At 49.2% G+C, this 13,629-nt stretch overlaps 1 protein-coding gene across 13 annotated transcripts in view; it reads right to left on the bottom strand.

Annotated features, from left to right (window-relative positions):
* Positions 1-13,629, bottom strand: part of CELF4 (CUGBP Elav-like family member 4) — a 792,127-nt gene that overhangs the window by 59,891 nt on the left and 718,607 nt on the right. For 7 of the 13 annotated variants that reach the window (XM_081929818.1, XM_081929823.1, XM_081929819.1 and 4 more), the window contains exons 7-8: positions 9,307-9,454; positions 8,249-8,398 (exon numbers count right to left, since the gene is read on the bottom strand). In XM_081929818.1, the coding sequence (XP_081785944.1) occupies positions 8,249-8,398; positions 9,307-9,454 (298 nt within the window). The remainder of the gene's footprint in view (positions 1-8,248; positions 8,399-9,306; positions 9,455-13,629) is intronic. The other 6 variants (XR_014172705.1, XM_081929824.1, XM_081929821.1 and 3 more) reach the window with 1 other exon arrangement.

Raw genomic sequence — 13,629 nt, 5'->3', positions numbered from 1 at the left:
ATGCGTTCTACCACCGGAACCAGGCAGAGGGGGAGTCAATCAACAACTACACCACCGCCCTGCGACAGGCTGCAATGCACTGTGAGTTCCGAGACTTAGACGATGCCCTGATGGATCGAATCATCTGCGGGGTCCGGGACATCCATCTGCAACGGCATCTCCTAGCCAAGCCAGACCTCACGCTACAGAAAGCCATTGAGGAGGCTGTGGCCTCAGAAGCTTGCCCAGGAGATCCGCAAGTCCAGCAGCCCGCGTCTTGCTAGGGAGCCAGTTCCGGTGCATCATGAAGAGGCCAGCAGTGATGAGGCATCCTCCAGTGAAGACGATGACGTGCACCAGACAAAGTGGGAGCGCAGGAAGTTCCAACAGAAGTCCAAGGGCCAACCGGAATGTGCCGGCTGCGGAGGCAACCATTCCCGTGCCAAGTGTCGATTCAAAGACGCCATCTGTAGGAAGTGTTCCAGAAGGGGCCACATTGCTAAGGTCTGCCGATCGGCTCCGTCTGACACCCCCCCTTCATCGACTCGCAAGTCCAAGTCTTCACTCCAGTCTGCCAAGGAAAGTTGTTTCGCTCTCACCAACTGCCGCTGCCCATCTGGAACCACGATTGGCCAAACCGACTCGCCTACGCGACGCAAGCTGAACGTCACGGTGCTCATTGAAGGAGCTCCATGTGACATGGAGATCGACACCGGGTCTGCCCTGTCCATCGTGTCATGGAGCACCATCAAAAGACTGGTACCCAGAGTGTCCAAAAGGCAACTCGACTCTCACCGTGTACACCTGAGAGACTACCAGGGAAACGACATTCCCGTGGTAGGCGTTGGCCGGTTCCGGATCGCCTTCAAGGATTTTTCGGGCCTGCTCCGGTTGGTGGTGGTCGAAGGTCAGCGGCCAAGCCTCCTAGGGCTAGACTGGTTTGATGCCCTCGGCCTGGAAGTCACCGGCATCAACTGCATCTCTAACGCAGAGACTGAGGGTCTGGTCAAAGACTTTGCCGAGGTTTTTGACGGCACCTTGGGGCAATATACAAGTACGCCCATCTCCTTTAGCCTTGATCCACAAGTCGCCCCCATCAAGCTAAAGCCACCTAGGGTCGCACCACAGCCTCAGCAAGAACTGTGTGGCCCTCCGGACTTCGCTACCAGTCCCCGGCGGTCTGGCAGAGTTTCCAAGCGCCCAACTTATTTAAAGGACTATGTTGTTGGACATGTATCACTGTTGGTCTAAGTATGGGAATGTAACCGATATGCTTTTGTGCCTAATTGAACCATTACGCGTAGTGCTGTATATAAGGAAACCATTACGATTATAACTAACGCCTTATCTCGGTGGGGAGGGGTGTTATGTAGTGAAGTTTCACCCTGGGCCAGCAGGGGGATACTGTATATAGTTTTCACTCAGGTCTGTAGATAGTTTTCACTCAGGTCCGCGTCCGTTATTTTAGGCAGGAACTCTGGGCTGTTGTTATTACAATGTTGACAGCCGGCTGCCTATAAAAGCAGGCCGGCTGAGCTGTTTGCAGTCAGTTCTATTCCAGCTTACAAAATAAAGAGCTACTTGAAGAAATTGCTGTGCCGGCTGCTATGTCAACCCACAACTTAACAGAGGGAACCACCAGAAGGCCCTCGGAGCTGGACCTCAGTGTCCGGGCAAAACGATGGAGGTGGAGACGCTCCTTCAGGTATACTGGACCAAGGCCGTTTAGGGCTTTAAAGGTCAGCACCAACACTTTGAATTGTGCTTGGAAACGTACTGGGAGCCAGTGTAGGTCTTTCAAGGCTGGTGTTATGTGGTCTCAGCGGCCGCTCCCAGTCACCAGTCTAGCTGCCGCATTCTGGATTAGTTGTAGTTTCCGGGTCACCTTCAAAGGTAGCCCCACGTAGAGCGCATTGCAGTAGTCCAAGCGGGAGATAACTAGAGCATGCACCACTCTGGCGAGACAGTCTGTGGGCAGATAGGGTATCAGCCTGCATACCAAATAGCTTGAGACCTTCCTTTCTCATGCCCTCTTCCCCCCTGCGTAGGGAGAAGTCCGCAAAAAAGATATCCCTTGAATGAGCTCTTCCTCGGGTGTGCAGCAATAAAATATTTAAAGCATAGCTTGGCTGAACCTCCGTCCCCCTAATGTCACCTTGGCCCTAATATTTCACTTCTTATTAGGAGCTTAATTTGTATTTATCGGTGCTGCTAGGTTTTACATTTATGCAGTCCCCCTGGCTTTGTACTTTTTAAGACAGCCCCTCAGGGGGATCAGGGCCGTTCATCCCTTCCCTCTCCACCTCATTGCTTCTCTCCTGTCTGCGGAAGTGGAACATCACCTGGAGACGAGGGCTCAGGCAGAGCGGAAGAAGAAGCCTCTAAAGAATTTGCCTGGCTACCTTGGCTTCTCCTAGAAGAGGCACCTGGCAAATCCTAGGGAAGGGTCAACGCTAAGATGGGTGCCCCCAAACTGCTGTTGCGCAAAGTGATGCATTGCTTCTGTAAAACAGGGGCGCCGACTTGGGCTCCACACTATGGGTGCCCAATGTAGGCGTGCACCATGGCAAGTCATAATGATGTCATAATTTTTTGCTGTGGGTGCCCATGGGTGCCTGATTTCCTCTCCCCGCCTTGGCTGCGGCTGAGTCCATGCGCCGCTCGCCACAGCTGCGGCACTGTTTCTGCTCTGCTGCAGTTTGCCTTCCTCCAAAAACTCCGCTAGTTGTCTCGCTGCCTGCTTACATTATTCCACCTGATTCATTTCATTGCAAAGGAAGCACAATGCAAATTGGGGGGGGGTAAGTATGTACAGTGGTACCTCAGGTTACAGACGCTTCAGGTTACAGACTCCGCTAACCCAGAAATAGTACCTCGGGTTAAGAACTTTGCTTCAGGATGAGAACAGAAATCGTGCTCCGGCGGTGGAGGAGCCTCTTCTAGCAACCAATCCTACAGACACATTCCTGCAAGGTGCGGGGAGGCAGCAGGAAGGACGTCCTATGTTCGACCATCTCCACGTAGGGCTGGGAAGCACTACTGTCTGAAATCCCAGAAAGCCACCACTGCCAGGCCATGTAGACCAGCCTGGTGGGTGTCCAATTCCCATCAGCCCAAGCCAGCGTGGCTGATTAGGACTACAATGCCCATCAGCCCCAGCAAGCTCTCTAATTTACAGTGGTACCTCGGATTACATACGCTTCAGGTTACAGACTCCGCTAATCCAGAAATAGTACCTCAGGTTAAGAACTTTGCTTCAGGATGAGAACAGAAATCGTGCTCCAGCGGTGCAGCAGCAGCGGGAGGCCCCATTAGCTAAAGTGGTGCTTCAGGCTAAGAATAGTTTCAGGTTAAGAACAGACCTCCAGAACGAATTAAGTTCTTAACCTGAGGTACCACTGTATCGTTTGTGGACTGCAAGCAGCAACAGCAGCAAACAGTGGTCACAGTGGCGTAGCGTGGGTTGTCAGCACCCGGGGCAAGGCAAGTAATTTGCACCCCCTAACCCGTGGATTTGCGCCCCCTAACCCGTGGATTTGCGCCCCCTAACCCGTGGATTTGCGCCCCCAACCCGTGGATTTGCGCCCCCTAACCCTACCCCCCAGATGTTGCGCCCGGTGCGGCCGGCCCCCCCTGCACCCCCCACGCTACGCCACTGAGTGGTCACGTTTGCAGGTTCAGATTCCGTCCTGGACAAGGGAGGAATAAGCTAACATTGGCCATTTCCGCCGCCATTTTTGTTTCTGTTGGAATCCTCCAACATGCCCTGGTATGAATCGGCCTTCGGTGCAAGCCTATCAGAGAAGGAAGGAGGCTTGCATGGCCTGACGTGCTACACAGAAAGCAAGATCTGAGCTCGTAAAATGGAAGACTAAGCCGAGCTGATAAAACGGATGTCCAAAGTAACTTCTCTTGTCATCTCAGGGCAAAAGGCCCTTCCCAGGACACCTGGCTGAGAAGAGGAGTCCGCCTCTCTCTTAATCCCATCATTTCCATATCCCAGTGGAAAAAAGCTTCTCTCAGCTAGTCGCTTCTTTTGCAAGGCGATCCCGGCCAGCACGAGACCGTGTGACCATGGCGTATAACCTTCCATAAACCTGGAGACATAAAACAAGCCAATGACCTCCTCGACAACCATAAATATGAATTTAACGAAGGCAGCACTTATTCATTAGGTAGGAGTCGAGGAACGACTCCCAAGTCCTTCAAAGAAAGTAGATCTGTTAATGTCACTTTCCCCGAGTGTCTGCCCGGTGCCAGGAAGAAAAAGAAAAACCAATGTCAGCATGACGTTGAGTGCTTCGCCTGGGAATGATCCTCAGAAAACCTACAGCGCTGATAGAGTTATCAGCTGACATCGAGGGAGATGTGTGTGACTCAAAGGGACAGAGAGCCAGAATGCTGGGCAGAAGCAGCATTTCCAAGGAGATTTCCCCTGAGAAAACCTGCAAGTGCTATAGGGTTTCACCGGCCAGTGTTTAAAAAGAGAGAGTCCGGGCAAAATAGTGAGATGTTCTCAGGGGTGGGGAGCCATCTTCAGAAACAGGAGCCCTGCATTTCCTTGGCAGCCCTCTCCTTGGTGGCAACTAAGCCAGAACTTCCGTTCTCAAGTTGCCCTTCCTCTTCAGACAGCCAATTGAAGACAGGAGCACTGGAAGCTGCTTTCTAAGTGAGACAGACCAGTGGTTTTTCCCCACCGGCTGGCTGTTGCTCTCCAGGAGCCCTGTCTGCCTTGAACCAGGGATCTAGCCATCAAATGGAGGCCTTTGGAATAAAGTTAAGATCCTAGTCCTCATTGTTCTGGAGAAAGGGCTGATTTAAAGAGAAGCGTAGGAAAATGACTTGTGCCAGGCTAGAGTGGTGCAGCTCAGGCCCATTCCTTGGAAGCTTCCTAGTCTATTTGCAAAGGCTTTCTCCTATAGTTCCCGTAAAGGTAAAGGTAAAGGGACCCCGGACCATTAGGTCCAGTCATGACCGACTCTGGGGTTGCAGCGCTCATCTCACTTTATTGGCTGAGGAAGCCGGCGTACAGCATCCGGGTCATGTGGCCAACATGACTAAGCCGCTTCTGGCGAACCAGAGCAGCGCACGGAAATGCCGTTTACCTTCCCGCTGGAGTGGTACCTATTTATCTACTTGCACTTTGACGTGCTTTCAGATTGCTAGGTTGGCAGGAGCAGGGACCGAGCAACGTCCCATACCTACTCTGAAGTCCTAGCTTCACGCTTCCTTCTCCAAGCACCCTAGATATTTATATTGTGAGTTTTCTGGACCTGATTCTAGAACCCAGGGTGTGGGTTCTAGAGACCCAGGTCTCTTGATCTGGGAAGCTATCTCGGCCAAACCCCTCACAAGGAAACAGTCAGCCCATGCCCACTCCCCCCATGCCTAACTAGACTGCATCCATGAACTATGAATTTGTTCAGCATGACCTAGTGGTTAGAGTGATAGACTGGGACCTGAGAGTCCAGGGTTCAAATCCCCATTCAGTCATGAAGCCCACTGGATGTGACCTTGAGCTTCCTTCACAGGGTTGTTGTGAAGATAATTGAGGAGAGGAGGGCAAGTATCTCTGCCTTGATCAACTTGGAGGAAAAGGCGGGATAGAAAACAAACAAACAAACAAACAAACAAACAAACAAACAAAGTATCTTGCTTATTTGGTGGGTGGGACGGGGCAGGGAGGTATTACAACGTCAGACTTTTGCAGGATTGGAATATAGCCTCTTGAAGAAAAAAAAAGCAATGACAAACCTAGACAGCATCTTAGAAAGCAGAGACTTCACCTTGCCAACAAAGCTATGGTTTTCCCAGTAGTGAAGTATGGAAGTGAGAGCTGGACCATAAAGAAGGCTGATCGCCGAAGAATTGATGCTTTTGAATTCTGGTGCTGGAGGAGACTCTTGAGAGTCCCATGGACTGCAAGAAGATCAAACCTATCCGTTCTGAAGGAAATCAGCCCTGAGTGCTCACTGGAAGGACAGATCCTGAAGCTGAGGCTCCAAGACTTTGGCCACCTCATGAGAAGAGAAGCCTCCCTGGAAAAGACCCTGATGCTGGGAAAGATGGAGGGCACAAGGAGAAGGGGACGACTGAGGACGAGATGGTGGGACGGTGTTCTCGAAGCTACCAGCATGAGTTTGACTGAACTGCAGGAGGCAGTGGAAGAAAAAAGTGCCTGGCGTGCTCTGGTCCATGGGGTCACGAAGACTCGGACATGACTAAATGACTAAACAACAACAACAAAAGTAAAAGTCCTATCCGTTGACCGATGCACTTTGCATCCAGGAAGTTCTCAATGACGGAGCATGGCCTTTGGGCTGAAGAAGCTTCCTTTCACCCAGAATGCAAAGTGGCCTTTTCCCTTCTAAGTCTTAACACCCCAGAGCAGATTGCATTAATGCTGCCTCTGTACCTCAAGTGGCTCCTGACTGCATAAACTGCATGGCTATATTTGCTGATAAGCGCTTTTCCATTCCCCCAAAGCAGTGAGCAGGGTAAGACCTCTTGGCCGGATGCCTTGCCTTCTAGATTCAGGTCAACCCCTCTCTGCTCAGCATTCCCAGTAGCAGCAGAGGCAGCCATCCTGGTCGGGAGAGGCTGTTTGCCGCCACTTTGCCTTAAGAGCCACCTCCACAAGGTCAGGATCAAAATAAATAAATAAGCGGGCGAGTGGGAGGGCTCGCTTCACCTTCTGCTTAAATCCAATTTAAATCACTCTCCCCAAGCCTAATCTATATCCATAATTATATCATTTGGTACAACAAGCCTGCGAAAGGTCCTATGAAATTTATGTAGATTAAAATTCATGGGTGCCATACTACGGATCCCCTATTATAAAGATTGATTAGGACAGCTGATGCAGTGATTAAAGAAGTGCGCGTTTACTGTTGTAATTAATTAGGCATTCAGACACAACAATAACGGCAATAACCGGAAGAAAGCGCTGAGCCGGCAGAAAATGGCAACTGGCCCTTGGCTTTTGGGGGGCTTTATTCGGCTGGTTTCGCAAGGGGTTCCAGCATTAGTTTGGGGGAGAGGAGCTGCATTAAATGGCCAGCCATGTGGGCCTTTTTAGGTCAGTAAGATTTTGAACATTGAGAAGGCCAAAGAAGAACATAAGGAGCTAAGAACCTGGACCTGGTCAGTGGGCCATCTAGTCCAGTGGCCACCCAAACACTCATAAGAATATAAAAAGAGTCTGCTGGATCAAGCCAACAGCATGCGCTCCAACCTTTCTCCAGTGAAAATTGGGACATCCTATTCCATCATCATCATCACCACCACATCATCATATTAGTATTTATTCCCTGACTGGGTTGCCCCAGCCACTCTGGGTGACTTCCAACATATATAAAATCACAATGAAATATCAACCATTAAAAACTTCACTGAAGGGCTGCCTTCAAATGTCTTTTAAAAGTCAAATTGTTGTTTATATGTTTGGCATCTGATGGGAGGGCATTCCACAGGGTGGGTGCCACTACCAAGAAGACCCTCTGCCTAGTTCCCTCTAACTTCACATCTTGCAGTGAGGGAACCACCAGAAGGTCCTCACAGGTGGACCTGCCACATTCTGGATTAGTTGTAGTTTCTGGGTCACCTTCAAAGGTAGCCCCATATAGAGCACATTGCAGTAGTCCAAGTGAGAGATAACCAGAGCATGCACCACTCTGGTAAGACAGTCTGCGGGCAGATAGGGTCTCAGCCTGCATACCAGATAAATGAGGACTTAACGATGGGGGCAGAGACGCTCCTTCAGGTATACTGGGCTGAGGCCATTTAGGGCTTTAAAGGTCAGCACCAACACTTTGAATTGTGCTCAGAAACATACAGGGAGTCAATGTAGATCCTTTAGGCCCAGTGTTATATGGTCCAAGCGGCTGTTCTCAGTCACCAGTCTGGTTTTAACTGGATTGTGAGCATATGTACAGTTAATATTTACCATTTTGAACTGTATTGTGGTATTATCTTCCTTAGTGGGCCATGCAAGCTGCTCTTCTGAATAATTTTTTTTTGTAGGTTAGGGTGGGGGACACTGGGGAGTTTTTGGAACTGGGGGTGGAGGCCTCCAAAATGTTTGGGAACCACTGGTCTTGACAGCAGCTTCTGTGGATTGGAACTGGGTCCAGCAGTCAGAGAGTGGGCGACAGATCAGTCCAGTGAGTGGGTCCTTCTGATCCCTGGGACCCCTGGCCAGTGCTTAGCTGCATCGAGTGCCAACAACGGACCTGGGGAGGATATAAGACTTGAGGCTGATTGGTCTTACCTGGGTAAGGGTGGATGCCGTTGGCAAACACGGCTTCTGCGGCAGGCTGCCCATTAGCCTGTGGCGGTAGGCCAGTGAAACCATTCACCCCAATGGGAGATGGGATACTAGGCACGGCTGCTGCGGTGATGCCTGGAGGTGTGCTGCCACCTAGAGGAGGGGTGGAGAAGACACATGAAAGCGGGATGCCCTACAGTTGCTAGTACAGTCATACATTGTGTTGCGTTTGCTTCAGGTTGAACATTTTCAGGTTGCGTCCCACGGTGACCTGGAAATACCGGAAAGGGTTACTTCCGCGTTTTGCTGCTCGCACATGCACAGATGCTCAAAATGATGTTACGCACATGCACAGAAGCGGCAAATCGTGACCTGCACACACGCAGATGCAGGTTGCGTTCTGCTCATGTTGCGAACGGGGCTCCGGAACCCGTTCGCAAGCAGAGGTACCACCGTATTATTTGTATACCACCCTTCATCTGAAGACCACAGGGCGGTTCACACCAGAAATAGACAAATGAGAACACAAGATACATCATAAAACGAAAGCAAAAGCAAACCAATAACCCCTCCCACAAACGCCCCCCACTGCCCGCTCAAGAACTTCACCTAAGAAGGAGAGATTGGCAACTGGGAAGCAATTACAGTATTTTTTGCTCTATAAGACTCACTTTTTCCCTCCTAAAAAGTAAGGGGAGATGTGTGTGCGTCTTATGGAGCGAATGCAGGCTGTGCAGCTATCCCAGAAGCCAGAGCAGCAAGAGGGATTGCGGCTTTCACTGCGCAGCGATCCCTCTTGCTGTTCTGGCTTCTGAGATTCAGAATATTTTTTTCTTGTTTTCCTCCTCCAAAAACTAGGTGCGTCTTGTGGTCTGGTGCGTCTTATAGAGCGTAAAATACGGTACTTAGATTTTCTGAATTGAGGGAGGGTTTCCAGAGGAATGGTTTTATCACAGCCTTCTTCAAGGAGGCAGAGACCGCCCCATCTTGCAAGGAGGCATTTCTCCCCTCCCTGGCCCAGCCAGCTTCCCCCTTCCTGCCAGGTGCAGCGGGATCCTCACCTGAGGTGGGCGTCATGGGTGCGGCGGCCAGGCCGTTCATGTTTAGCGCTGCCATCTGCTGCATCTGAGCTGCTGCGAAGGCCGCCATGGGGTTTAGGTAGCCGCCTTGCGCCACGGATGCCATAATGGCGGCCTGCTGCTGCATCAGCTGGAACAAAGAGAGCAGGGAAAAAATATCACGCATTCACTGGCGGGACAGCCCCGGGACGGAGGCGGCCACCGCTGATGTCGCAGCCGCGCATTTCCAGGGCCTTGGAGGGACTCCAGGATACCCACACTTTCCTAACAGAGCAAGTTGAACCCATAAAGACTTTTCAGCTCGTTATAATTATTCAACGTTTGTGTCAATTGCCCCATTCACTGGTTTTCACCGAAGCAAATTTGCACATTGACAAAGCTTGCTTGGGATTCAGAAGGAATGAGAGGTTTTGAGTGGTGGAAGTAGCAGAAGAAGAGCTCCTTGCAGCTTTTATCTTGGTTTTGTCTAATCGATGTTCCTTCTGACTGTTCCCCCATGTGCTGGCTCCTGGAATTTATCTACTCTGGAAGGCCATTTCATCTTACACTTTGCCCAGTCATAATAAATGCTCCCCTATGGCAACAGATGGTGCTGTGGTGTAAACCACTGAGCCTTGGGCTTGTCGATCAGAAAGTCGGCGGTTCGAATCCCCACTTTGGGTGGGGTGAGGTCCCGTTGCTCAGTCCCTGCTCCTGCCAACCTAGCAGTTTGAAAACATGAAGTGCAAGTAGATAAATAGGTACCGCTCCGGCAGGAAGGTAAACGGCGTTTCCATGCACTGCTCTGGTTCGCCAGAAGCGGCTTAGTCATGCTGGCCACATGACCCGGAAAAACTGTCTGTGGACAAATGCTGGCTCCCTCGGCCAGTAAAGCGAGATGAGCGCCACAACCCCAGAGTCATCCGCAACTGTACCTAATGGTCAGGGGTCCCTTTACCTTTTATGGCAACAGGGGGGGCCACAAAATGCTGCAGTGTTGAACTGTTGAACTGCTCCTGTTCCAGGTTGCAACCAGCCATGCCCTTTCCCAGGGCATACCCTTCCATTCCCCCACATCCTGAGTTTCCATTTCCCCTCAAAAGTCTATCAGCGTTCTGTAGCCACTGAGCATGCTGGGTTGTTCCTGGCATTCCCCCTCCCCTAAGTTCCCCCTTTCTTTTGGTCCTTCTGAAAATCTTGGGCCTCCCCTGCAAATCTGCTGACATCTGCCTCTTGTTCATGAGCGGCATCATTCTGACTATGTAAGGATCAACACTCTAAGCTTGTATGCTGGAAGCAGAAGGAATGTGATGGCTTGACCCCGTGTCAGAAACAAATAGGGGAAGCTGGCCTGAACTAATCTAGAATCAGATTATTAAGTATGACTGTGATATTTAATAAATTAAGCACTTAGATGAATTTTGTATTATTGTTAGGAGTTGCTCAGGATATATTTTAATTGATTGCCTGATTTTATGTTAATGTGTTATACGCTTGATGTTAGCCGCTCTGAGCTCGGTTTTGGCCGCGGAGGGTGGGGTATAAATAAAAATTATTATTATTATTATTATTATTATTATTATTATTATTATTATTTATTATTATGCAATCAGGGCAAGTATTTCCACAGTTGAGCTATGCACTGAATGAAGAGCATTTCTTTTATCCATTGTGAATCCTTAAATATTCAGCTTCACTGGCTGTTCCATTGTTTAACTCTGTGCTTTACAAAGAAGTACTTTCATTCTTCTTATGTTATATTATTATTATTTTGCAATTTTGCAATCCTCCCATAGGAGTCCAGGGTGCTTTTTTTTATCAAGTACAGTCGTACCTTGCATCTCGAACGGCTTAGCCACTGAACATTTCAGCTCCCGAACGATTGAAAACCAGAAGTGAGTGTTCTGGTTTTCAAACTTTTTTGGAAGCCGAATGTCCGACGGGGCTTCCGCAGCTTCTGATTGGCTGCAGGAGCTTTTTTATTTGCTTTTGGAATGTGAACATCTGTGGACTATTAAGAAATCTGAACTGAAGATATGGAAATGTTTGCTGATTTAAACAATTCATTAATAAATTATTTGGTCAAAATGCATCTGATTAATGGACTAGGATTTCTCCTTACCCAATTACTTTAACTAAACAGTGCTTAGCTACGATGATAGGTGCTTTCAACAGACGTCTTGGGCAGTGTTGAAAAACAGAGTAATTTGGGATGAGGGCTTTCTTCTTTTTCTGCCATTGTGTCCAATTAGAGTAAAAGTGCTTGCCTATTATCAATGAGGGAGTTGGGTATGCTTAGCTTGGCGAAGAGAAGACTGAGAGTTAACATAGCTATCTTCAAATATCTGCTGTCACATGGAAGATGGAGCAAGCTTGTTTTCTGCCACTCCGGACGGTCGATCCCGAACCAATGGATTCAAAGTACAAGGAAGGCAAGGAAGAACTTTCTGAGGGTAAGAGTGGAACAGACTCCCTTGCAAGGAGATGGACTCCACTGGAGTTTTTAAACAGAGGTTGAATGGCCTTCTCTTCAGGGATTCTTTACCTGTGATTCCTGCTTTGTCAGCGGTTTCAACCTATGGGTCCCCAGATGTTGTTGGACTACAACTCCCATCATCCCTCAGCTCTGGCCTTGCTAGCTAGGGGTGATGGGAGTTGTAGTTCAACAACATCTGGGGACCCACAGGTTGAGAAAGGCTGGACTAGATTAACAATGAGGTCCCTTCCACCCTATGAGTCTAGGATCTGCTTCATTTGCTCTTGATGATATCAATATGGAGGAAACCCTGATTGGCCATATATCCTCCTCATCATGGGATCCTCAATTGGCTGGGATCACCTATATGGTTACTTCCAGAAGGACAATCCTTAAAAAAAAAAAGTCACTGAAGGAACAGCAGAGCAGGAAAACGAGGCCCAACTGCAAACAATGTAGTTGTAATTGTGTAATTTAAGGGGAGGTGGGAATTATTATTTTGTTATGTACTGAGTTGAATAGGATCCAAAAGGCAGAAGTCTGATTGGTCCTGGAACAATAGGGTCCAGAATGCAGCAGTCTGATTGGTCCTAGAACAATAGGATTCAGAATGTAGCAGTCTGATTGGTCCTAGAACAATAGGATTCAGAATGCAGCAGTCTGATTGGTCCTAGAACAATAGGGTCCAGAATGCAGCAGTCCGATTGGTCCACAGGAGCCACCCAGTCCAGCTCCAGGTGGAAGGGAATCCGCAACCTGATTGGCCTACAGGTGAATCCCGGAATTAGCCAATCACGTGGGGCCCATTGTGTAAATAATGTATATAAAGCAGAGATTCTGGGGGAACGTCCATTCCTCCTCACCACTGTGAGCTGAATAAAGAGCATGAAATCCACTCTCGACTCCGAGTATATTTCATATTGCTTCCCTTCTCCCCAAAATCAAATCGGGAGAGGACCCAGAGCAGCAATGTTTCTTTGAGCTTATCTCCACCTTTGTTTGAATTCCATTGGGTGTCGGGATGCAGGGATGGCAAAGCCAAGCAAGCATTGCTGCAACCTGGGCACCACAGTTCAAGAAGGACACTGAGAAACTGGAACGTGTCCAGAGGAGGGCAACCAAAATGGTCAAAGGCCTGGAAACGATGCCTTATGAGGAACGGCTAAGGGAGATGATTTCCTTTAGACCACATCAGTGAGGCTGAGGGAGGGGTTTTGTGATCTAGGCATCCCAATGCAATTTTGGGATGCATCAATAGGAGTATAGCATCTAGATCAAGGGAAGTAATAGTGCCACTGTATTCTGCTCTGGTCAGACCTCACCTGGACTACTGTGTCCAGTTCTGGGCACCACAGTTCAAGAAGGACACTGACAAACTGGAACGTGTCCAGAGGAGGGCAACCAAAATGGTCAAAGGCCTGGAAACGATGCCTTATGAGGAACGGCTAAGGGAGCTGGGCATGTTTAGCCTGGAGAAGAGGAGGTTAAGGGGTGATATGATAGCCATGTTCAAATATATACAAGGATGTCACATAGAGGAGGGAGAAAGGTTGTTTTCTGCTGCTCCAGAGAAGTGGACACGGAGCAATGGATCCAAACTACAAGAAAGAAGATTCCACCTAAACATTAGGAAGAACTTCCTGACAGTAAGAGCTGTTTGACAGTGGAATTTGCTGCCAAGGAGTGTGGTGGAGTCTCCTTCTTTGGAGGTCTTTAAGCAGAGGCTTGACAACCATATGTCAGGAGTGCTCTGATGGTGTTTCCTGCTTGGCAGGGGGTTGGACTCGATGGCCCTTGTGGTCTCTTCCAACTCTATGATTCTATGATTCTAACCTTCCAGCCTCCCTTTC

Source organism: Podarcis melisellensis, assembly GCF_964234715.1.
Source record: "Podarcis melisellensis genome assembly, chromosome: 11".
NCBI classification, from domain to species: domain Eukaryota; kingdom Metazoa; phylum Chordata; class Lepidosauria; order Squamata; family Lacertidae; genus Podarcis; species Podarcis melisellensis.
The sequence above is the reverse complement of the archived record's forward strand: the minus strand, read 5'-3'. Positions and strand labels throughout refer to the sequence as shown.